Source organism: Malurus melanocephalus, unplaced genomic scaffold (assembly GCF_030028575.1).
Source record: "Malurus melanocephalus ecotype Western Australia unplaced genomic scaffold, MMel_1.1 scaffold_170, whole genome shotgun sequence".
Taxonomy (NCBI): domain Eukaryota; kingdom Metazoa; phylum Chordata; class Aves; order Passeriformes; family Maluridae; genus Malurus; species Malurus melanocephalus.
This window is the reverse complement of record NW_026623402.1, coordinates 922,333-947,016: the sequence shown is the minus strand read 5'-3', so window position 1 is coordinate 947,016 and position 24,684 is coordinate 922,333. Positions and strand designations below refer to the sequence as shown.

The 24,684-nt window shown below is 50.7% G+C and overlaps 1 protein-coding gene across 2 annotated transcripts; it reads left to right on the top strand.

Annotated features, from left to right (window-relative positions):
* Positions 1-1,904: 1,904 nt before the first annotated feature.
* On the top strand, positions 1,905-24,603 carry TRAP1 (TNF receptor associated protein 1). Of its 2 annotated transcripts, none has more exons than XM_057372393.1 (18): positions 1,905-2,020; positions 6,522-6,686; positions 7,098-7,180; positions 7,573-7,713; positions 14,618-14,689; positions 15,370-15,530; positions 16,360-16,469; positions 16,655-16,728; positions 18,903-19,058; positions 19,380-19,500; positions 19,626-19,695; positions 19,836-19,983; positions 20,496-20,681; positions 21,740-21,878; positions 22,338-22,423; positions 22,939-23,084; positions 23,451-23,523; positions 23,799-24,603. In XM_057372393.1, exons 1-18 carry the CDS (start codon positions 1,939-1,941, stop codon positions 23,898-23,900), a joined length of 2,115 nt encoding a protein of 704 aa, XP_057228376.1. In that variant the 5' UTR covers positions 1,905-1,938; the 3' UTR covers positions 23,901-24,603. The 2 variants fall into 2 exon arrangements, with proteins under 2 accessions (XP_057228376.1, XP_057228375.1); XM_057372392.1 differs by having other exon boundaries at positions 6,519-6,686.
* Positions 24,604-24,684: the final 81 nt, after the last annotated feature.

Here is a 24,684-nt window from a genome sequence, read left to right as displayed (position 1 = left end):
CCGCAGCGCTTGTGTGAGTGCTCCCTGCTCCATCTTCCATTCAGATGCGTTAGAGCGAAGGGGTGAAGAAGCGGAGCCCTCCTGCCGAACAGGCTGGGACRCTCCCACCTCGGTCACTGTTGAAAGGTGGCAGTACATGTTGTCCCTTCAAGCTGGTGGCAGTGGACAGCAGAAAGTGACGGCAGTTCATGGYTTTCAGGGTGATCTGCATGTGTGTTTGGTGCTTCTCCCAAAGCAAATTGCAGCCCATGGTTCTTCCAGTGCAGGGAAGATGGAGCAGCCACCCTGGAGCTGCAAGAGTACTGCAGAGATTGCTGTRCAGGGCAATCTGCCCTTCCCTGCACTTCTTCCCAGTTGGGAGTTTAAAATGCAGAGCAGGACGCTGCCAGGATAGTGATTGAAGCAAGTTGTAGCCAGCCCCCAAATAACTGAAACGAGCCTGGGCAGAGGGCAGGATCTGTACCAGATCCCCTGCGATCCCTGCCAGGAGCACATTTCATGGCAAATGCTCAAAGCACAGCCAGGTGAGGTAGGAGGAGGATTCAGGCGCTTCTCAGCAGGTACAAGAGCTCTGGTACAGCGTCGCTCTCTGGAGTGCGGTGGGGTCAGAGGGAGGTAGCAGTGAGCACAGCAGAAGGAGGGCAGCGTTTGCAACCGGCTCGGAAGTAATTTTGGTTTTGGCTGCAGCACAGGGAATCTCGATGAAGGGCTGGAGTTGGTTCCATGTGAAAATGCAGCCAGTGGAAGGGTGTCAGAGTGATGTAAAGGCTCGTTCTGGGTTTGTTCCACCTAGTCCATAACGTCGAGTGCCCCACAAACCCGGCTCTGTGCAGGTGTTTCTTAGATGTGAACCTCCAAACTACACTCGGCTCGGCGTAGTCCCAAATGATCATCTGCAAACACGAGTGAATTGCACATRGAGCTTTCCAGCGAGCTCCCTCGGGCCTGCGATTACAAAGCTGGCTCTGTTCGGTGGGCACGGTTCCCTGCTGAAAGCTCCTTGGTCTGGAATTGGTTAGTGCTCACCGAAAGAGACCTGCTCCATCTTTTATTTTTGGCTGAGGTGCTCGTCGAGGCCAGACTCTGCKCCTCATGCACGTTCCAAATTCGGCTCTCGCCGGAGTGGTTCATTTCCTYTCTCACCTGCACTCCATCCAAAGCCTTTCTCCAGCACCTCGGCCCCTTAGATCTCGATGATCTACTCTCAAACAGCCTCAGGAGATGAGGAGTTTCAGAGAAATGGAGAAATGARATGTTAAGCAATTTGCCCGTCATCGAGCGGGGAGCCTGGCTAAGGTGTGGCACACTGGGGCTTCCTGAGGGCTGCTCCCAGCCCGGCACAGCCTTTCCTCGGCCCTCAGCCCGCTCCGAGGGGAAGGTGGGTGAGCCACGGTGCCCCGAGCTCTGCCGGCTCCGATTGCCGAGCTCCTGCCGCAGCCTGTCCGTGGAATGGGCTCCCGAGGTCATTCTGGGTGTCTGCACAGGGAGAGGAGGGTGACTTTGTAACCTGTGTCTGACTCCCTTTCCTAACAAATCCTAATAAACACGRACGGGATTTTAACCATCAAAACAGGAGCGGTTTGGAAACGGTGTCCTGGGCTCGGCGTCCGACCTCCTGGCAGAGCCCTGAAACGCCCCCGTGAGGGGACCCAGGCGGGCCCGCGAGGGCCCCGAGCCCGTGCCGTGAGGGGACTCGGTCCGAGCCGGGAGGAGACCGAGCCCGAGCAGCCCGTGAAGACAGTCGGTCGGGGGCCATGAGGGGATTGGGCCCGAGCCGTGAGGGGCCCAGCGGGGTCCATGAGAGCGCTGAGGAGGAGCCCTGACAGAGCCAGCGCGCGAGCTGAGGGGCAGCGTGACGTCACCGCCCGCGCGCGGGGGACTCCGCGCGCCCCCGCGCCGTGACGTCATCAGCGTGCGCCGCGGGAGGGCAGCGCGGGCATGGCGGCGGCGCGGGGCGGGCGGTGTCTCCTCGCGGCCCTGCGGCGCTCCGGGGCCGCGCCCGGGCTGCGCCCGCCCGCAGGTGAGGGGGGACGGGCGGCGTGAGGGGCGCGATCCCCCGGGCTCAGGGGGCGGCCGGACCTCTATGGCTCAGCCCGGACGGCCGCGCCTGCCCGGAGTCGCGCTCGGCCTTGTGCGTCCTCTGGAGGTGCGGAGGGTCCGTGTCCCACAAGCAGCGCCCCGTCGCTCTCGCTGGTACCGGCCGCGGCCGCTCGGCGGGGTCGGAACGGGCGCCGGCCCGGCAGCGCGGGAACAGCACGCACAGCGCCCGCTGAACTGACCCGAGAACGCCCAACGCCCCTTCCTGGGGAGGGGCGAGTTCCTGTGGGCCTGTTCAGGGAATAGCGCGGGCTCGTATCGGGCAAAGAGGACGTTCAGGGCAACCAGTGGGTCCAGGGTCCTGTCATGTCTCATGCAGGGTGTACAGCATGCTCAGATCGTGTAGCATGGTGAGGTTCATGTCCTGGCTCACATAGGGATATGTAACATACCCACGTTCGTGTCCTGGTTCATGCAGCACCCCCAGTTCATCTCTTGGCCTCTGTAAGGTGTACAGGACATCCAGAGGTGTCTGCTGGCTCATACTGGCCTCATATAGGCATAGTTCAGATTATGTATCATGCCCTGGTGCATGTCCCAACCCACACAGGGTGCACAGCCCAGGTACCTGCACAAGAGCAGAAGGCAGCAGCGTTGCTGTTCTCTGGCCSAGTCAGTACCAGGGGACTTTACAGATGAGCCTAAAGGGCTTGCATTTCCCCAAGGAAACATCAATGCCCTTGAAGTTTCACCTCAGACAGCTGACAGGAGTAATTGCTAGGAAAATCCAAACTCTGAAGCCCCTATTATGGGATGTGCTCCGTTATCAAAGCCCTCGTGGCCTGGAAATGTTCCAGTGAGTTGCCATTARCTGAAGCATGGTGAGGAGTTTCCTGCGTGTCTCCTGCAAGCAGCCTGTGCTGTGCTCTGTGTTTCCTTATCTGTTGTGTGGCCCCTAATTGACAGATTCGGTGTGGTCTGTGGTTTCCTTGCGGGTTACAAAGAAAAATTGTGACAGAGGAAATTGTGTGACAAATCGGGTCAAATTCAKGGTTGGTTGTCAGATTTAYTGTGTCACTGAGTGCCACTTTGGTGTTTCTGGGCAATCCAGCTCTTCCTCCACAGAAATCCCCAGAGGCTTGTTAGCATCCATGTCTGGGAACAAAGCTGTTGCCTCTGGTGGGTTAGAAATACTCCAGCAGAGCCAGAATTTTATTCCTTAACCTGTCATTCAGGTCCTTGAGGGAAAAAAGTAGTGTGTGAGTTGGGGATAAGGAGGGAGAGGCAGGAGGTGGTGTCCTTTCTGTTGGATCCAGGCTGCAGGGACTGCTGTCCCTTCTCTCATCWGTGCAGAATCAGCAGTGTTTCCTCTCTGCTCTCACAATTCCAGGATCTGAAGCTGGTGCAGAGCTTTTCAGGAGATGTGTTGGTGCGAGCAGGTCAGTCAGGGAATCTCTTCTCCCCAGACTGATGGGGATCTGGTGCCCAGCTAGGGAGCCCTTTTGTCTRAGGACATCTGAGCTGGGAGTGTTAATTGCCAGAGCGCTTCCCTGCACAATCCTCCCCCAGCTCCCGACTGCCCGCATGGAGCTGGTATGGTAATTCCTGCTGACCCAAATTCTTCTCTTTTGTTTTGAGCCTCAAACTGCTTTGTGCTGGATTTCTCACCCTAAATCTCTTGACTGGTGCTCGGCTCTGCTCACTGCAGTCGTTTTTCCAGAAGAGGCTGTGTTTGGGGGACTGGTTGAGGGATCCCTGAGACTTCCTGGTGTCTGGATTGAAAGGAATCCTGAGGGTCCTTGTCTTTGCTGTGCTGTGTTCCTCATGAGYGAGGCAGGTCGGTGGCTGTAGGCACAGGATCACTTGGAATCATGGAGAATTGGAATTTGGGAAGTAATGGGGGTTTCTCCATCTCACGGTGCAGATGGAGCAGTGATGGGAATAGGAAAGGATTTGGGCTGTGCTAAAGCTCCATATTTACTCGATATCAAAAGACCTGATTTGCCCCAACGTATCACAGCACTTATCTGGGGCAAGATCTATTCCTTCTCTGCCATTCCTTCTTGGGCTTAGGAATTTCTTTCTTAGGCTCATTATGAGTACTACATAACCTGTTACCTCAGCAGGTTCTTCTCAATAGCTCTTGTGTGCTGATAATTGTGGTTTTGTACCCAGAATAGCCAGGAGCCTTTTCTGCTCCCTTGCTTCAGGCAAGGACTCCCGAGAGGCAAATGGGCTGAAGATGCTGCAGCTTGTATTTAATGAGCTGTGTCTCTTCCTGGCATGGGACAGGCTAGTTAATTAAGGGTGATAAGACCAAATATTGCACACATCCAAAAGTAASTTCTGAATTGATGGGTGGTGATTTATTGTTGTGCTTTAGAGGTAGGGAGGCAAAAAATGCGAATACATCAACAAGTTAAATAGCCAGAAATAAAATTATAAATAGCTGTAATTTCCAGAGTCAGCTGGTGTTTAAGGGCTGGGGGGTGACCTGTGTGGTGGGTCCAGAGCTTTGCTGCCTGGACATCTGATGATAGAATTGACCTTAAGGTTTTAAGCTGCTGCTGATCTGTGTCTTTTTTGGATCCTGGAGTCAGGGAAGGAGCAAAATTCCCTCTTTTATTTCTGGTGTTTGGGAAATGTGTGTGTGTGTGTGTGTGTGTGTGTGTGTGTGTATACAACTACAGTATCCTACAGCACCCAGCATAAAATGAGCATAAAATATGTAAATACATAAATAAAATATATAAACCCTGGGCTGCAGGCCCTTCCCCTCTGAAGTTTGAGGGTCTGGGTAATGAGTGCTCTGCTGCTTTCCACCTCAGCCTCCCGGGTTGTTTTCCTTGCTGCTTTCCCAGATGATCCCAGCACAGGCAGTGGAATGGAAGTTGCAGAACGTGTCCTGTGATAATGCGGCAGAGCTGTTTGTGACGCAGAGAGCACAGCTATGTGTGTGGGAGGTGTTCAGATGCATTTAGAACTATTTGTGGGCTCTTTTCTTTAAGGGCAGAATGACTTGGGAGTCATTCAAGCTTCTGGCTGGAGAAGTGGATCTTGATTCAAAGCTTTCTGTGAGGAGGAGGAGGAAGAACGAGGACTGACAGCCTCCTCTGTCAGCTCTTGAGGATGAGGTACACGAGCCAAAAGGGCTATTAAAGGTCAGGGGTTCATGTTCACCTGATCTGGACCAAGTGAGAGCATGATGGTCTGGAGCAGCAAAATCTGTTCTTGATGACCACACTGACCGTAGGACGTGCTATGGGGGGCAGGAGGTTTGCAGAGCATTTGTGAAGAGAGCCTCATTCCTCCCAAGTGAGCTAGAGGATGAGGGATGCTGGTGAAAGGGTTGAGATGCTGAGTTCACTCGAGGGCTGTGGCAAGGTGGAGGGAGGTTCAGGAGGGAGCAGAGCTCTCCCAGCATGTCAGCTGGCCTGGAAGGCAGGGGGTGGCCATGGAAACTGCTTCCAGGGAGGTCACACGTGTTATTTGGGACTCTCACTGTATTAATGGGGTTCGGTTCAGTCTTTGGGTATTTTTGTACACAATCATCTAAAGAAAGGACCCCTGGAAAAAGTCAGGTATAGGGTTTGCCWCCTTCCCCTACTGGATGAAAGAGCCAACAGGCACAGAGTGAGCTGTAAGAAAAACCCGAGTTTGTCACTGCTTCCAGCCACTTCTGCTGCTTATCCATGTTCTCCTGGCTGTGCCCAGCCTGTCCTGGTCCCTCCTCTGCTTCCCAGAGCAGTTCAGGGCTGGGGGAGGYCGAGTCATGGTCAGATCTGCACCCTCTGGGATCCTGCTCTGATAGAGGCCATTCTCCCATYGATTCAGAAATCACACCAGGGAGTAGGCTTTGGACACGGCTCTGTAGTGCTGCAGATGGTCCTTTTTGGCCAGGTTTGGCTTTGATTYATCCATTAACAGAGAGAAGACTGTTGGGTTGACCTGGGAACTTTGGAAGGAGGAGAACTGGTAATCCTTGACCTTAATGGGTTTGTTCCATGTCCTGACTGGTCTCATTTTSCCCACGGATTTTGTGACTGGTGGCCTTACTGCTGCTTGTGCTGCTTGCCCCCAGACCCAGCTTTGTTGGGGGATGTTATCCTTGTGCTTYGASARGMAAGGGCYAAATAYTTATTGCCAATTTATATTTTCACARGCAGTGATGTGGGAGTTGTCTTCAGTTTGGCCAGGTGACAGCAGTGAAAGCTGCAGACAGCTTCTTGTTCACTGGTTAATTAAGTGGGAAAGCTGCTAATTGTCACGTTCTGGATAAAATTTTAATTCTGAAGAGCCAAAGTAACCAYTTGCCCTTTTTATGAGGTGAAGGCAGTGCTGGAAGGGAATGGTGGGTATTGAATTGTGAGGGAACTGTTCAGACAGTGTGGCTCCAACAGGATTGCCTAGGTGGGACCTCCAGGAAGTGCTYCTGTTGCTGCTGGACTTGTGTATTGAAATATCTTCACTTGTGTCTTTAGCAGCAGGAGCAGCATGTCTGCAAAGACAAATACTCCACTGTYGGAGCCTCCGGTACAACATTCCTGCCTCCAGCATTCCTGCTGTCCGGRTGTACAGCACGCAGACAGCAGAAAGCAAAGAGGAAGAGCCCCTGCACACCATCATCAGCAACACAGAGAACGTGAAAGGTGGGCCTGGGCACAGATGTCTCATGGGGACACTCTTGGGGTGCACCTGGGACAAGGTGTGGGTGTCAGTGAGCCCTCCTCAGCATCTGCAGGGTGGCCTTACGGATGTGATTGTTCAACCTGGCCTTGGACACTTCCAGGGWTGGGGCAGCCACAGCTTCCCTGGGCAACCTGTGCCGGGGCCTCACCACCCTCACAGGGAASAATTTCTTCCYRATATCCCATCTMATSCTGCTCTCTGGCAGTGGGAARCCATTCCCACTCTGTGCCTGTGGCATCCTGTCACTCTGTGCCTTGTCCAAAGTTTGTCTGCTGTTCTCCTGGAGCCTCTTCAGGCACTGGAAGGGGCTCTGAGGTCTTCCTGAGTTTCTGTTCTCCAAGCTGAACAACCCCATCCTAATATTTTTCCAGGTGCAGCTTCTAAACATGAGTTCCAGGCTGAAACAAAGAAACTGCTGGACATTGTTGCCCGTTCCCTGTACTCAGAGAAGGAGGTAAGATACCCACTACTAGCTGGAGACTTTCTGTTGCAAAGCCCCAATYCTGTCGAGGAATACATCCAAAATGGTTGAGCTGGGAGAAAAACTGTTCAGTTCCCAGCAAGTCCTCAGCTTTCATGTCAGGCTTCCTTGAATGATGTTTTCTTAAGGCACCTTGAAATTGTGGTTTTTAAATTATTTATAGGTATCGTCAAGTAACTCTGAGCCTTGAAGTCTCTGCAGTTTCACACTAAGTTTGGACAAACTGTTCTCCTGGCAGATAATGAGGAAACACAGTTTGGGAAGTTGGGAATTAGTTTGTGGGAGCCAATGAGCTCCCAGGTGTCTGAGAATGCTGTGCAGGTGCCAAGGCCAGGCTGCAGTGTCAGGTTGTGTCTGATCCCCAGGTGTTTATCCGGGAGCTGATCTCCAACGGCAGCGATGCGCTGGAGAAGCTGCGGCACCGCCTGATGACCGAAGGGAAGGCATTGCCAGAGCTGGAGATCCATCTGCAGACAGACAGTGGAAAGGGAACCATCACTATCCAGGTACCTCCCTGTGGTAACAGCACAGTGTTAATCCCCGCTGTTCTCATCACTGGCCTTTGCCCTGTCAAGAGTCCGTGGAAGCTGAGGCAGCACAGTCCCCAGGCCTGCACCAAGAATGTTCTGCCATCAGATGGGCACTGGGTCATGAGGCTATARCTTCAGGATTTAATGAGAAACCACCAAAATATCTGCTCCCCACTTGTACCCATAGGAAAATTTTCTGCTCCTTCTTTCCCCATTGGGAACTACCAGTAGCTTTTCTCCCATTAGCCTGCCTGGTTCACTTCCCAGGTTTTGTGGGTGTTTCTTATTAGTAGGTAAGTTGTGAATCTGGTTTCATCCTAACCTTTGGGGAGGTTTTCCTGCTCCTCCTTAAATCTGAGGTGTTACCTGGYTGCTTGCAGGCCTTTCCTCTCCCCTGGGTGAGAGGGGAGATAGAGGTGTGGTAAGAACTTCCCATTGCTGCCTGTGTCTATCTGCTCCTGCTCCAGAACAGGCCAAGTCCAGCTAATGCTGAGGTTCTGCCCTAAGGCACAGGTGGTATTTGGGCAATAGCACAGCACTTCCCTGTGCCCAGGTTTTAGTTGTCCCTACTGGTGACAAAATGCTGATTAGGAGGGAGACAGTCCCTAGRAGCAATTGCCTGTGGGCCCCAGTGTGGGGAGGGAATTGGAGCTGGGCCTTCTCTCTGTACTTTGATCTTGCTAGTGGCTTTTGTCCAGGGTGGAAGGCTGAGCCACAGTTTTAGTRTTTTTTTAGCAAAGTTCTTAAAGCAAAGAAGGCAGACTGGTCATTTTCCTCGTGGAGCTGTGTCAGCCATGAGTGTAGCTGTGGTTGTTCTCAGGAGAGCAGAGGAGGAAGCAGACAGCACTGAGTGACCTTGGCAGGTCCAGGGAAGATGTGGCACAGAGCACACAGGCTGSTATTTTTCACACGGGACCAAAACACGGGGGGCTGTTGGAGGCTGCATAGTTATATTTCTGTTCCTCTGCMGAGCAAGTGTTGCAGTTGCCATGGGGAAGTTAGTGCTTGTCAGTGGGCAACACTATCACCAAGCAGAGATTCTCAAACCATGGTGCAGGGGCTTTGCTATTCCTGTCACACTGTTGCAGTYTTCTGACTCCTGTGTAACACCGATTGTTGAAGCAGCCCTAGCTCAGCCCCAGGCAGGGAGTCATTCCTGCCTTGCTCTCGTCTTTCTCTTTTGAGATTGTAGTGGAGAGAAGCATCTGACTCCATCAAGACATTGTTACCACTCGTGCCCTGTCCCTGTGGAAGCTGTCCCCTTCTTTGGCAGTTTGGTTGGAGAGCTGATGCCATCCCAGTTGGATGGGTTAGGAACTGGGCTTTTTATAACCCCCTGCCTGGCTGCCAGTGCCTTTCTAATGCCATTAAATGAGTCTTAACCAGGAAGCTTTTAACTGCAGCAGTCCTGGGCTGTGGGGAGCAGCGAGAACAGCTCTGCTCCAATCTCTTTAATAGCTTTACCTTCTCCAGAGTGCTGAAAGCTCCTTACCTCCAGTCAGGGGGTTATTTATAACCTCTTGAAGAAGCAAACTGCATATAATGATTACTTTGAACAAGCCTCATTCAGAATATTTCTCTGCCTTTCAGGAATGCAAAGGTGAAAGAAAGCTTGCTGCAGTGACTGAGGCAGAGTTGGATCTGTCCCTAAGCTGCTGCTTTGTTTTCTGTACCCACCAGGACCTACCAAAAAAGAGGCAGCAGGTCCCTCATATATGACCTGTAGCAATGATCACGCATTTTATTCCTGGAAAGGTCCCATTGTCTCACTGTGACCCCTGGGTCCTTGTCTTCAGATCTTCATGCTGTTCTTGGCCCCTGGATCTGCTGAATCTCTCCCCTCCTCTTCCAAGCCCTGTAGCATCTCTTTATGTCTCATTGAGCTGAGAAAGGCAGGTCTGTGATGTGTGATGGCCATCACAGGTACGTTCCTGGAGGATTATGTAGATCTAGTAAAGGACTGCACTGCTCTCTATTCAGTGACTGCAGTTCTGCTTGTTCTCTGCCAGGACTGAATTCTAGTCATAAGCACAGCAAGACTCAGAATTCTGATAGGATGTCCTCATTCAGGAATATTCCACCTAAGCACTGCAGTGTAGTATGTGCTAAGAGGGATGTGTTGACTGGATTCCACCACCTCGCTTCCTTCAAAGTCCTGTTGTTTTAACAAATTCCACCATTTCCTCCATCCCTCTGAAAACTGCCTCATGTTTCTAGGACAGCTCCATCTGTAGCAGCCACAGCCTGCAAGGTCAGAGCTCTTAAGAAAATCCATTTGAAATTGAGAGGGGTGTGTTTCCAATGAGAGCAGCTCTGCAGAGCTCTGCAGTTCCACGTGCTGAGGCTTTACCAACGTGGTTTTGGACCCTTTGAGGTGGGAACAGAGAGCCTCTTACAAACCCCAAAGCCCTGTGAGCACAGAGCTCACCTTCAGCACCTGCAGCAGTGACAGGCAGGTGACAGGCACTTGGCTGTGCTGTGGTGGCATTGGAGCTGTGCAGTTCTGCCCTACTGCTGTGCCATGTGCTGATGTGTGAGCTCAGGGCTGCAGCCCTGCTCCTTGCTGGTGCTTAATTTAGGGCTAGGACAGTTTAGAGGAAATGGTTTGAAATGTTTACAGAGCTGATGGCTGCTGCTGCTSGGGGAGGGAGTGTGATTGCTGTTCTAGCATGGGAAAGCAGCATAGTCTCTGCCAGAGCYTGGGCTGCTCAGTTCCCTTTGCTGGGCTTTCATCTCGCTGTTGCCGTCATCCAAAATCAGTGTCTGTGAAGCCACAAAATCACAGTTGGCTGTGTTTGGGAGGAGTTAAAATGCTGCAAACACCACTCCTCCCTGCAATAGCTCCGTGTATCGCTGAGCAGATCTCTCCTGCCTCACCAGTTACAAACAGCCTCTGACAAGGACTGGGCTGTGCTGGGGCTCCAGTAAGGATTGGSATGTTTGGGCTGTAGCAGTTCAGTGCAGATGCACCCTCCTGTCCCACAAAGCTTGGTGCAGGTCCCCCTCCCCTGTGTGACGCGGCTGCAGCAGAGAGGGTGACCTGTGCTGCAGAATCCATGCGTCACTTGGGCTTGAGGAAGCARGAGTTGGACAGGTGGGATTGAGGGGTAAACCTGCCTGTACTTCAGCAAGTCTTAGGTGGAACTAAAGAAACGTGCCACAGATTGCAGGGATGGGTTACAGCTTCTAGTGGTTGCATCATCTTTAACGAATAAGCCAAGGACCCAGAAATAYAAACACATCTCAAATAACCTGTGGCCCAAGGAAGGAAGTGCACAAATCTTTTAGTTCTCTTCGTGCCAGAATAAGAGCATATCCCATATAAAAATGGGAAATTCCAAGTGGGTGAAAGGCAGTACTTTTCTGTACAGTTGGTATTTAGACCTGGATGGGTGGAGGCTGAGCCTGTGGTTTTGCAAAGGAAAGCTCAGGCTTTCTGCTTTGGACAGCTTCCATGTTCTAGGCCAAGATTACCTCRTGTTCACGGGCATCAGTTTTTCTGGCTTTTCATCTGCTGGTTGCTGCTGCTGCAGATGCTTTACTGATTTTAAACCAGAATGTTGCTCTTGTGCAGCTGCTGTCCTAGTCGTGAATTTTAAGTCTTTAAACAAGGTATTTAAATAACAGTGGGCACATCTGCTAATCAGACATTTTGGGATTTTATTACTTTATCAGTTGGTGAAAGCAGCATGTCTTTATTTTGTAATATAGTCAGTGTTCTTCTGATGCCCCGTTGAGGTTTTACATTGAAATAAACGTTTCAAGTGTTTGTTTGCAACAAAGCAACATGAAAGACRCAATAGCTCAGCCAGGTACCTCTAACTGGGAGCATTCTTTCATGGCAGAGGCAGCAGTTATTGGCTGGTTAATGGGTTGTTAGGTGTAAGGAAGCTCTGCAATACTTTAAACTGGACTCTGTAATGAGCAAAGCTAAACTAATCGTTACACAGCAGAGCTCTGCAAACACTCAGCACCCTCACCACAGGGTTAGAACAAAGGGCACAGAAGGCACAAAGGTGCAGGTCARCACCAGGTTTGGTACCTGGGAGGTCTCCATACATAAAAAAAGTGCTAAAAGCAACATTCAGCTGATGTCTCTTTGGGGTAAATGTTACTGAGTTTAGTTCAACACCTGTGGCCACCAGCCCTTCATGGTCTGAAGGTCTGCAGCCTTTATGTTGTCTTGTGCAGGGGATCGTTTGGGAGAGGTATTTTACTCTGCACCCTGAGAAATACCAGAAGAGAAATTCACTCAGGTGAGGAGGTGGTGGTTCTGCTGAGTAACAGCAGGGCTTCTGTAATTAACCTTCAGCTAATGAAGGGTCAGCACGCTGAATTCTGTATCTTGGTCTCCAAGATGTGGAGAAACATTTGGCACATGATCCCTCACATATTGTAATTTGGGAAGCCCCATATACCGTTTCCTTTGCGCTGTTACAGATAGCTCTTCTGTGGCTGTGGTCAGCCTAGGAAAGCTTTGCTTGCAGGCTGAGGGTGGGCTAGCACTGTGTGCAAGGGAGGAAAAGTTGTAATGTTGATGGTGGAGCAGGGCTGGAGGTGGTGCAGGGACTGTGTGATGTCAGGTGGTTCATGGTGAAGATGCTCAGCAGCTGGTGCAGCACAGAGCAGTGTGAGAAGGGCAGTGGAAGTTCCACCTGCTGCTTCCTTGGATTTCATGAAGCTGGAGCTGCCAGGGYTTGCATCAGTCCAGCCTGAGCTGGGCTGTTCATGGGCAGGTTCAGYTGCTTCCCGTGACTGCAGAGTTCCTGCTCTGCAGAGCTCAGCTCCTGTCTCTGTTGCTGCTGTATTTCCTCTTCCCCTGAGCAGCTCCATGTGGTGAGGGGAGCCCAAAGGGCAGCTGCAGGAAACATGGACATGGCAAGGGTGGGTTGAATGAATCTTGATGCTGTCTTCATGCTAATCCACCCAGGTGTTTTCCTGCAGTAGGAATATCTGCTTTGCTTTCTGCTCTCCCTGTCAGCATCCCAGCTGTTCTGAGCCCTGCTTTCTTTGTTCATGAGATTCACMCTCATCAAAGTAGTCTCCAGGAATTGTCATTAAACATTTTGCAGTAAGTTTGGCAGGGCATTAGGAATTCAATAGCCAAATAAATTTATGGGGTAAGGATGTATTTTTTTTAACACACTGGAATTTGGGAATGACATGCTGTGCTATAAACAGAAGTGGATCAGAATTCTGTTCAGGGTCTGGCATGAGCAAAAACTGAACCAGATGCTGAAAACTGCACTTTCTGGCTTTTTTTTTTTTTTGCCTGGGGGAAGGGACCATGTCAGATTCCTGAGATTTTGCCATACACTGTTTGTTTTTCCTGGCTTTTGATCTCTCACTGTTGAGATCTTAGTGGGCATCATCCCTCTTGGCAGCCAAGTGGGCTGACTGGCCTTACTGTATTTAACCAAGGGAAAGGTGTTGCTGTGCCGTGACTTGTGGGGGTGCAGGAAAATGTCTTACTCACATGGCACCTCACAAGATGAACAGTTCAATCCTTCAGTGGGGTTAAACACTACATTAAGAAATCCGTACTGACATTAACTTACTGTGCTAGAAATAAGCCCAGTCAATGCTCCATGGGTGGCAGAGGTCTCTGTGGCACCTCAGCTCTGAGCTATCTAGCAGCTGCCAGCTCTGTTCTCACAGGTATGCAGATAGAGCTGAGTTCCTCCTGGGAATGAGAATCACTTCTCACTTGGCTAATTTTCACCCTGCTGCTCCCTCAGGGAGTGGCTCAGAGAACCTGTAACAATGGCTTCTTGTGGCAGGTGGAGAAGCTGCTGTGATTTGGGAGGGGGAATGRCACTCTTTTCTCAGAAGTGGCATGCTGGAGGGCTGTAGCCTATCCTCTGCTGCTGTGCAAAATGTGTGTGGAGCAGGTCTGAAAATACTGGGCAACAGAATGGRGAAGATTTTTGCTGGGGTCCTGTGTGAGAGGGTGGCCATTTCTAGCTGGGGTTTGCTTTTACCTTTGTTGCCTTGGGGTCATGCAAATTGGAGTTGCAGCCAGGTCTGAGACTTGCTGCAGTCATTTCTGGGTGGTGCTGCTGCAGGCTCTGCTGTCTGAGGTGTGTGAGCTAGCAGCAGGGAGATGTTTATCTGCATGCAGCAGTGCAAATCTGGAATAAGCTGAGGATGGCAAGGAGCTGTGTGCCTCTGAAGTCTGGACAGAGCACCATGAGGTGTAGCCAGTKCATTGTATTTTGGCTGGGATTAGTCTGTTCCCATAGGAGTGCAATACACAGTCCTTCTGGGCACTGACAGCTTCATACTCACATCCTGGAGTGAGGGGGAGAGGAAGGAGGAAAAGGCAGAGCAGATGGAGATCAGTGCACRTGTTGCTTGCAGACAAAGGTCTGCATTATCTGAGAATTAAGGGATTCACTGCTCCATGCTGATTCCTGGAGTGGGTGCATTAGATTCCACATCTGCAGACTGGAAATCAGCTGCTTCTCATTGCTCCTCAACTCCCCCTCAGACCAGTTCAGGAATGGACGGTGTCTCTGTGCATGACATCTGGCACTGTGGGGTCATGGCTGGGTTGACATCTCTTTCCTGCAGTGCCATCCTGTTTTTTGGATGTAGAATCCAGCCTGTCCTGGCATGGTTTTGTCTTTCTTTGAGAAATGGCTGGAGTCTCTGAGCTTTCTGGTGGTTTGTGGGCACCTGCGGTGCCCCTGGAGCTCTGTGGCCTTGGAGTTCATGTTCCTGACTGGGGCTGGTGGAGTCACAGCTGGAAGTGTGCTTRGATTTACTTGTTAAGGGGACTGAGAGAGTGGGAATTGGAGGCAAGAAGTTGCTCGGGTGCTGTTTGCTGGAGCAATGATTTCTCATTGACATTTCAGCTGCAGTTGCTGTTTCTTTTCAGGACACAGGTATTGGGATGWCCCAGGAGGAGCTGGTTTCTAACCTCGGTACCATTGCTCGATCAGGCTCAAAGGTAACTTGGRATGAGGACCCTTCTCCCTCCCTTAGAAAACTCTTCTCCAATTACAGCCACTTTGTTCTCACAGTAATTTTTCATTCCATTTTGCCCCTTGGCCTGCAGCCCAGCTGTGAAATTTCAGCCCTCTTAGCAGGTGAAACCTGCCTGTGGAGTCTTCTGGCTCTCAGTGGTCTCTGCTGTGCTGTGGGAGGCCTGGGGAACCCAGGCAGTGCTGATGGTCCCTGTCTGTAGCACTGCTGCACTCACTGCCCTTGATCCAAACACCTTCCTGCCCAGCCATCCATGTGGAGGGGCACACACCCACTTGGCATTTACCCCAAGTCCAGGGGAGCAGCAGCTCTTTCCCCACATCAGGTTGTTGTACATGTGTACCTGATTGTCGTTTTTGTCTCTGGAGGCACCATTTTAAGGTTTCCTGCTCCTGATTGACCAAGTYCTTGCTTGTTTTCATTTTACTGCTCTAAGCAGTGCTCCCCTTTTCCAGAGGTGCCATCCCCCGTGGAGAAACCCTTTTCCTTGGGAATATTCCTCAGAGCCCTGATGCAGGAGCATGGGGTGAGGGTGCTGTACTACCAGGCTGCAGTGCCTGAGAAGCCCAGCTGGGGATTGATCACAACCTCCCAGCAATACCCAGAGTCACTGTGTGCTGGTTTGTGTCTCCTTTGTTCCTCCAGGCTTTTCTAGAAGCTCTGCAGAGCCAAGCTGAAGCCAGCAGTAAAATCATTGGCCAGTTTGGAGTGGGTTTCTATTCAGCCTTCATGGTGGCTGATAAAGTGGAGGTGTTCTCACAGTCAGCAGAGSCAGGCAGCCCAGGCTACCACTGGTCATCTGATGGGTAAGGCTGCAGAGTGGGGTGGCACTGGGGGGGGCTGTGTCCAGACCAGGCATGGCCTGAAAGCTGTGCAGAGACAGGGCTTGTGTRGTCTTTCAGGACCTGGCTGACTGAAGGTCCTGCTATATATGGTAGCAAAGCATGGCCAAATGTGTCAAGGTGGAAACTCCAAGGACAGAGTTGCTTTGTCTGAGCAGGTGTGTTGTGGACAGAGTACCTGCTTCTCCTATTCCACCCCTGCAGGCAGGCAGGCAGCCTAGGGGGTACCCACGCCACAGGGACAAATGGAACCTCTTTGGTCTAATCAGTCCCTRAGGTTTGGCTGGAGGGCACCCACAGAGAGTAGAGCTTGTGCAGCACTGGGGGCTGCAGGCACATCTCCCCTGTGGGTCACATCTGTGTGCTCATCCTTTGCTTTTCGCTTGAAGTTGCAAACATCTGTGATGGCAAAGCTCTGGGCTCCTGGACCTGTTGAAATTGGAGCTTCTAAGGGTGACAAGCTCAGCACCCCCTTAAAAATTTCCTCAGAATAAAGAATTTACTACATTATTAAAGTTCTTGAGAAAACTGAGACACCAGACTGTTTTGGGGTTTCAGTAGCTGGTTTCTTCGCAGAGCAGTGTGTCCTGGGTCTGGAGTCTCTGTRGGGAAAACAGCCACATGTTTTGGGAGGTTTCTCAGAGGCACAAGGAGAATTCAGACATTCAAGACATTTTTGCCTTTTCCTCTTGGCCTTGAAGTGTTGTGTGTGCCCTTAGTTTAAAAACCATTTCTCTGTTCTATCATGGATGTACCTGAGGCACAGACTGACAGAGTTTGTTTCTAATCCTAGTTCAGGGATGTTTGAGATTGCAGAAGCATCTGGGGTCAGAGCTGGGACTAAAATTATTATACATCTCAAAGARGACTGCAAGGAGTTTGCAAATGAAGACCGAGTCAAGGGTGAGTAAAGGTGGGGAATGCTGTCACTCCTGGGGCTCTGTTAAGTCTGTTAGTGGCCATGAATGGGAGGTGAATTTACAGCTTTTTTTCCTCTCCTGCAACTCCTTTCACCTGCTGTTACTGAGGGAAATCCTGCTGTGCTGTTTTCACAAACGTGGTTCTTCTGTATCTTCCTTCCATTCCAGAGGTGGTGACAAAATACAGCAACTTCATCAGCTTCCCCCTGTACCTCAATGGGAGAAGAATTAACACATTACAGGTGAGGTGGAGGCCACAGCCAAGTCACTCATGGAGATGAACCATTGTAATCCTGCACTGGAGACAGGAAACAGCATAAAGTTGCTGCTGTCCCTGGAAAGCAAGGGAGGATTGTCCARGATATCACAGACCTTGTAGTGATCAGTTAATTAGAACAAAAGGAGGTAATTCAGCAGAARTCATACCTGCAACAGCTTGTTTGCCTTTATTGTGGAAAATTCTTGAAGATCAGCAAGATCTGGATCTTCCCTTATCCTGAATTATTATTCCAGWGCTTTATAATGCTCATTCTGTTCAAGCCATGTGATGTGTTAATGCTGTAGTGATTGCTCATATTGCTGCTGTGCTGACACCTCTCTGCAGTTCTTTCTGTCCTTCACATGGAATAGCCACTGCCAGGGAGTGGTTGGGGTTTTTTAGTAGCTCAGCTCACAACCTCATTTATTCCCAGCTCCTAGCTGAGCACTGCTTGATGCTGGCATTATCTGACCACTGAAATTATACTGCAGCCAGATCCATTTTACTCAGATGTTCTTGGCCCAGTTGCAGGCATCACTTGGGAGAAATTAATTATCTTTAAAACAGAAATCTATGAATCATCTTCCTCCAGCATCTCCTTTTCGATTGTTTAAAGCTTCCTCACCTAAGAGAGCAGGTAGAGAGCATATGTATGGCTTTTTCTGTTTCCTGGAATGTGGCACTAACTGCACAGACTTCCAAGACTGTACTTAAACATTTGATCATGTTAATTTATCTAAGGTTCTTTAATTGGTGTTATTAGTCACTGATTATTTATTTGGATTCCTGCATGATAGTGTTTCTGTTCCAAAGGCTTTCTAGCTGTGTCCCTTAAATTACAAAACCAGAAATAGCTTTAGACAGCTGTTTGCTCTCTCTACCTGACAATCAATAGAACAGGCTCCCTGGAGAAGAGCAGTAGTAGAGCAAGGGGTGAAATGCCCTTAATAGAGTAATGGACTTTTATCTTCTTATCAGAAAGTCTGTTTTCCTTTGGGGTACAGCAACAGCTTTATTCTCATTATGCTCCAATTTCATGCCTTTTCTTTATCCAGGATCTTGGCTTTGTGTTTTTCCACAATCAGCATCAGTTCACTACAAACAGAGCCACAGTTGGTTCCCTGGTGGGGTTTCTCCTAGATGAGCTCCTGAATGCTCACAGCATGGAGSTGGAGGCTTTTCTGGTCTAACTGGGCTAACTGTGGCTACAAGTGTGCCCCTGGGAATGCAGCACTTTCCCTAACACAGYTGCTGTAAAGCACAGTAGTTCCCAATGAGTCCCTAATCCTACCTGCAATCCTGCAAACCCTCCAGGACACTTATGTGTGCTGGGAATTATATGAAGCCACTTGTGGAACAGGGCTCTGAGGTGGAGGAATCCTTAAGGAGTGTGGCAGGGCTACCAGGACCCTGAAACTCTTGRGCTCTGAAGGTGGGCTAGATGCTTTTGTTGTCCCCAGAAATCACTCCTGTCACTCCTTAGGGCTTGAGTGGCAGAGTGAAACGTGATGTGAGCATGGGCTGAGTGCTCCAGAAAGCACTTGGGGGGAGGTGGGGGTGAGTTACAGCAGCAGCAGGTATAAGCTGGAGCTTATGGCTTCAGTGCATGTACTGATCTATGAAATGGTGCTGGAGCACTTTGTCACCCTGCAGTGGTTCACAAAGTATCTCCCAAGCTGCTCCAGAGAAATCAGCAGAAAGTAGRCAGTGCTGGAGCTGTGTCCCAAGCTCTCAGCTGGGATAGTGACATCCATCAGAGAGGCAGGCTGGGTRAAACAGACCTACTTAAACTTCTGCTTTTCCTTTGCTTGCTGGTCAGGCGTTGAGAACTTGCCCAATACTGCCTGTCAGTCCAGCTGGGGGATCTGTCCAGGATGCTCTTGGCCACTGGCAAGCGTGAAACAACAGAGGTTAGCCAAATCCCTTTTGTTTTGGGCTAAACAAAACATAYATGTTGCAGGGCAAGAGTTACCTCTGAGGGGTGAGCCAAGGTCAGCTGAGGGGCAGTAGTTTGTTAGTCTGTGATAATGTGCCTGAACCACATCTCACTTGCTCCTGCGCTGTGCAGAGGAGTCTGTTTGAAAGATGCTATTTCCTTGCTTCAGCATCCTGGAAGCCACAGAGCTGATGGGAASTGCTCTCCCTGTTCCTCTGCAGGCTCTGTGGATGCTGGACCCCAAGGACATTGGTGAGTGGCAGCACGAGGAGTTTTACCGCTTCATAGCACAGGCTTATGACAAGCCCCGCTACGTCCTGCACTACAAGACTGATGCTCCCCTCAACATCCGCAGCATCTTCTATGTGCCTGAGCAAGTATGTGTCTCCTGTCCTGGGAACATGGGACATCTGCCCAGCTGCTCTGAAAGGGGAGAATGGGAGAGCTCCTTAGGGAAAGGAGGCAGATGTGGCTGCAAGGAGGAATATCCAGTGMGGTATCTCTGCAGTGGGCTAGGTCACAGGCCACAGGGCAGCTGGGATGCTGAGCCATCACAGGAGCAGGGGGTTGACTTAGGTCCTTAGGGAAGACAGCCAGGATTTCAGCTCCTGGTGGGTTCAGCACTGTGGGGAAGACCACAGTGTGATGTGGGCACCCTGCACAGTGCTGGTGTTAATTCTTGTCTCTTGTTCCTGCAGAAGCCATCCATGTTTGACATCAGCAGGGAAATGGGCTCCAGCGTTGCCCTCTACAGCCGCAAAATCCTCATCCAAACCAAAGCTGCAGACATCCTGCCTAAGTGGCTGCGCTTCCTCAGAGGTGTGTGCTGGGACCAGGAACAGAAGGTTGTGAAACTTGGCTTCCACAGGGATGAGGCAAGGGCTACCTTCCTGAGCCTGGCACTCATGTTTACCTCAGTGTTCAAGGGTTGCTCTGTGTTCCAGGTGTTGTGGACAGTGAGGATATCCCCCTGAACCTCAGCAGGGAGCTGCTGCAGGAGAGTGCCTTGATCAGGTAAGCAAGAGCTCCAGACTCAGATAAAAAGAGCAGATGTAAAGCCATGAGGGACAGGAGTCAGGGGACTCACTACAACCTTGCACAGATGTTCAGTTAAGATGTCTTGTCTTGCCTTTAAAAATACTGTTCTGCTGCAGGAAGCTCCGCGATGTTTTGCAGAAGAGGTTGATCAAGTTCTTCATTGACCAGAGCAAGAAGGATCCTGAGAAATATGCCAAATTCTTTGAGGAGTACGGGGTGTTCATGAGAGAAGGGATTGTCACAATAGCAGAGCAGGATGTCAAGGTACCAGGAGTTCTAAAACACTGCAGCTGATGGGAAAGATTACTGTGAGCTGGGATGAGGGGGACCGCTATTTCCCCATGGAGTTTGCACACCCATAACTTGTGTTCCTGGGTCTACCAAGACCTGTGGGTTCTCTAGTGCCCACATTCACACTCTTTCTGACTGGGTGCTGTTTCCCATCTGTTTTGAGACCTTGCAAAGTCTCTATATCCATGCTGTTGTCACCCCTCTCCAGTGCAATGTGAACTACAACAAGCWATAAAGTAGGGCCTTCCCTCCTGTTGTCTTCTGCCTGAATTCCCATTTCCAGGAGAGCTTGACCTACATCCTGTCTAGGTCACTTTTTTGCCTCCTTAATATCTGGAGCAGTAAAGGAGGGATTTGGAATCCCCTGAGCCTTTATGCAGAGCTGTGAGGAGGTCTGCATGCTACAACAGCAATCCTTGGGGCTGGGAGTGGTCAGGTGGAGCTCAGTGACCCGCCCTGAGCTCACAGGAGCGTGTTTCTTGCAGGAGGACATAGCAAAGCTGCTGCGTTACGAGTCGTCGGCCCTGCCCGCGGGGCAGCTGACCAGCCTGACCGACTACGCCTCGCGCATGAAGGCCGGCAGCAGGAACATCTACTACCTGTGTGCCCCCAACCGGCACCTGGCCGAGCACTCCCCGTACTTCGAGGCCATGAAGAAGAAGGACATGGAGGTGTGTGAGCAGTGGTGCCACAGCCAGAGSAACACCCCAAGCTGCTGCACCAGTGATGGGGGCTGGCTCTCAGGGCTGGCTCTCAGAGATGAGCAGGGCASTGAGGCCTGTGATAGAGCCTTGCTAGCACAGTGCCTTTGTCCAGCCCCCTCTGCCTCTGCTCAGAATGTGGCATGAGGCCAGGAGGGGCCTGTCACACACTCTTAACCACAATGTAAAAACAACATTGAGCTATTAGAAAGTRTCCAAAGGAGGGCCATGAGAGTGGTGAGGAGCCTAAAGGGGAAGCCATATGACGAGTGGCTGAGGTGACTTGGTTTGGTCACTTGGCCTAGAGGAAACTAAKGAGAGACCTCATTGTGGTCTTCAATACCCTCACAAGGGGCTGCAGAAGGACTGGTATCAATCTTTTCACTCTCACGACCAGTAGCAGGACCCARGGGAACTGCTGGAACTGAGTCAGGGGAGGTTTAAGTTGGGTGTCAGGAGAAAGGTTTTCATCCAGAGGTGTTAGGCACTGGAACATGCTCCCCAGGGAAGTGGTCACAGCACCAAGCCAGTCAGGGTTTGAGAAGCATTTAGACAATGCTCTCAGGCACAGGGTGGGATTGTTAGGGTGTCCTGCACCAGGGCCAGGAGTTGGACTCAATCCTTATGGGTCCCCTATAACTCAGCATATTTTGTGATTCTATGATGTAGTACTCGTGCATCTAGTTCTGACATGTTTCCTACCTATGCTGGACCCCAGAGCAGGAGCCTGGGAGCTACTGTGCAGGGCTGTAATCATGTTACAGGTATCCTCTGGGCCCTCTCAGGACTGGAGTCACTGCTGGTTCTCACTATCCCTGGGCAGCAGGATTTGTTCAGCTGCTGACCTGCCACTGGTGGTAAAATCCATCCAAGGGTTTGCTTTCATATGGGTCCCTGAGGGATAATTACCATGGGGTTGAAGCTACAAGTTTCCTCTGTGATGTTCTTGCTGTTTGGTGCGGAGCTGCCTTGGGAAGGAGGTMGTGCTGTTACATCCCAAACGTGTTACTGTCCCTTCCTTGTCACAGGTGCTGTTCTGCTATGAGCAGTTTGATGAGCTGACACTCTTGCACCTCCGGGAGTTCGACAAGAAGAAGCTGATCTCTGTGGAGACAGACATTGTTGTTGATCACTATAAGGAAGAGAAGTTTGAGGAGAGCCGCCCAGGTACCTTGAGGCTTCCCTGGCCCATCCTGCTGCATGTTGTCATTGTACCCTGAGCAACCTGTGAGGGGACACCTCTCCTGCTCTTGCAGTTCCTGAGCAAGAACTCTCCACCCTCCCATTCTCATGGTCTGAGGCAACCTAGAGTTTCTGCAGATTCCTTTAATCTCACATATCAAAGTTTATTGGAATGTCACATGTGGAGTTGCCATGATTTGATTTCAACCCCATGCATATATCTGGTGCCCTGACAGAGGCAGGCAGCCACTGGCAAGGCATAARCCTGCCCTCTCTGAGTGTGGCATGRTTTGGGATGGGGATATGTAGATGTGTGCTGAGTGGTGCTCTATGCCCATTCCCGTAAGAGATAAATGGAAGTGTGAAATGGAATTGTGGAAATTCAGCTCACTGTCCATTGCACACTATAGATGCATGCTCAGATGTGCCATCTTTCCCTGCCAGCTGGAGAAYGTCTGACAGAGAAGGAGGCTGAGGATCTGATGGCCTGGATGAGAAATGCCTTAGGCTCTCGAGTAACTGGAGTTAAGGTGGGTATTCTGCATCTGGRTAGCTTGAGTACAGGAGATCCATGGAGGTCTAGGGAAGAAAGATCATAATTGCTTGAGAATCTGCTGCCACAGATTTTTCTTTGAGGGAAGTCATTCTTCTCTGTGCCTCCTATCTGTAAATGGTATGGATGTTGGCATTTGTCATTTGGATGGTCAGTGTGGCAGCAGAAGAACTCATCTCAATGTACATTGAGCAAAGCCCATATTCCAGTCGATGCTCAGGTTATCAGAACAGGTTGGTGGCCTTCTGGCTTGTGGACTAGAAAGGTGTATTGGCAAGGAATGCTTTGGTCCAGCTGCAATCCACTGCCTGTGAACCATGGGGCCATTTGGGCCCCCATCATTCCTGCTGGTTTAGGCAGCTCCCGTGGGATGGGGATCAATTGTGTAGAGACTTGATGTGGATCTGTGCTGAGGAGACTCAAGTCCTCAGACCTCCCCCCCTCTAAGATGTGCATTGTCCATGGCAGCTCTGACTGGTGCTTGTGCCACAGGTGACCACCCGGCTGGACACCCACCCTGCCATGATCACCGTGCTCGAGATGGGCGCTGCCCGACACTTCCTGCGCATGCAGCAGCTGGCCAAGACCCAGGAGGAGCGAGCCCAGCTCCTGCAGCCCACCCTGGAGATCAACACAGGGTAAGGGGAGACAACACCAGTACTAGGCTTGGGGCACAGCAGCTTCTCTGGGATGGAGGCAGAGAGGAGGCAGTGTAAGGCTGCCAGCTGAGAGTCCTCCCCATTGCGTGCAGTCAGTGCTACAGAACCTTAATCTGTGAGGCTGCATGGCACCATCCATGTGAGCCACCCACACACAGTGCCCAGCCTTCTGGGGACCATGGGGGTTATAGGGACAGATGGGAGWGAAGAGAGAAGTCCCCAGAAAAGGAGCAAGGAAGTTGACTTTCACGACCCACCATGACTTCACTGCTCATTCTGGAAATAAACTTCTTGTGTCCAAAATTGGCAAGTCTCAGTGTTGCTCTCTCTCTGTCTCTATTACAGGCATGCTCTTATTAAGAAGCTCAGYGAGCTGAAGGACAGTCAGCCTGACCTGGCTCAGATGTTGCTTGACCAGGTGAGAACCAGACCTCCTCCAGAAGCAGCACCATCCTTCCCAGAGCCAGTTTGCAGACTGTGCATGGCAGGGAACAGGGTGAACCATTACAGTGGGCAAGAGTCACATCTTTCTCTGGTCCCTGAATATTTCTGGGACTTGTGGTCCATGTTTTCCTAGCAGGTGGCATAGAAGCCATTCTTGCTCTCAGCATGCAGGTCCTGGAGAGTGACATTGCCTTYCTCCCTCAGGCAGGTCTCTTTGCTGCTTATTTAGTGCTTGCTTCTCTCTTTCAGATTTATGAGAATGCCATGATTGCAGCAGGACTGAATGAGGATCCCAGACCAATGGTGAACCGGCTGAACGAACTCCTCACCAGAATCCTGGAGAAGAACTGAGCCCCAAGGACTGAAGGATGAACTCTGTGCTATCTCRTGCCTCAGGCACAGCCACTATGGGCAGCTGCTTGCAGGCACTGTCCAGCGTGGGGTTCACTGGCTGAGGGCAGGGACAATGCTGGGGACATCCAGCCCTCCCTGTGTGGGGAGGAGCCACCTGTAATTATCACATCCTACATCATCAGCTTGTTCAAAGTGCAGTGTTCTTAGTTGGGACAAAATTCAGAGGTTGTTGCTTAAACAATGAATCCAAATTTCTGACACAAGCCTGAAGAACCTAATTTCATACTGTTTCTAAAAATGGCCTTTCCCAAAACAGATGTTGGCAGCAAGATTCCCAGTTAGGTCTGTRAATACACCCCTTCATCCACAAAATCCCTGTGCCCCTTTGTGCTCTGAACAAGCATTGGAAGAATTAATTAGTTAAGAAACCTCCAGGTGTGACCAGGCAGGAGGAGTTTGCTGGCATGGAGACAGATTGCTGCTTTTGGCAGAGACACTGTTGGTGGAACATGTCAGTGCAATCCCATGGCAGRAAAGATCACTGAGCTGCTGCATAAGCGAGTTCATCCTGGTCTTATGGAAAAAGGGAAGAAAGTGGGAGGCAGATTTCCAGTGTGTGGCTTTCTGGAGAGTCTGTGGGCAAAACTACACGCTTTGCTGATGTATTTATGATAAATAAACATTTCCTATTTTCCAGACACCCACCATTTCACTCTGCTCTTTACTTTGTTGGTCTTTGTGTCTTCCAGCAGGTGATCTTAGTTGGTCTCTCTTCAGATCC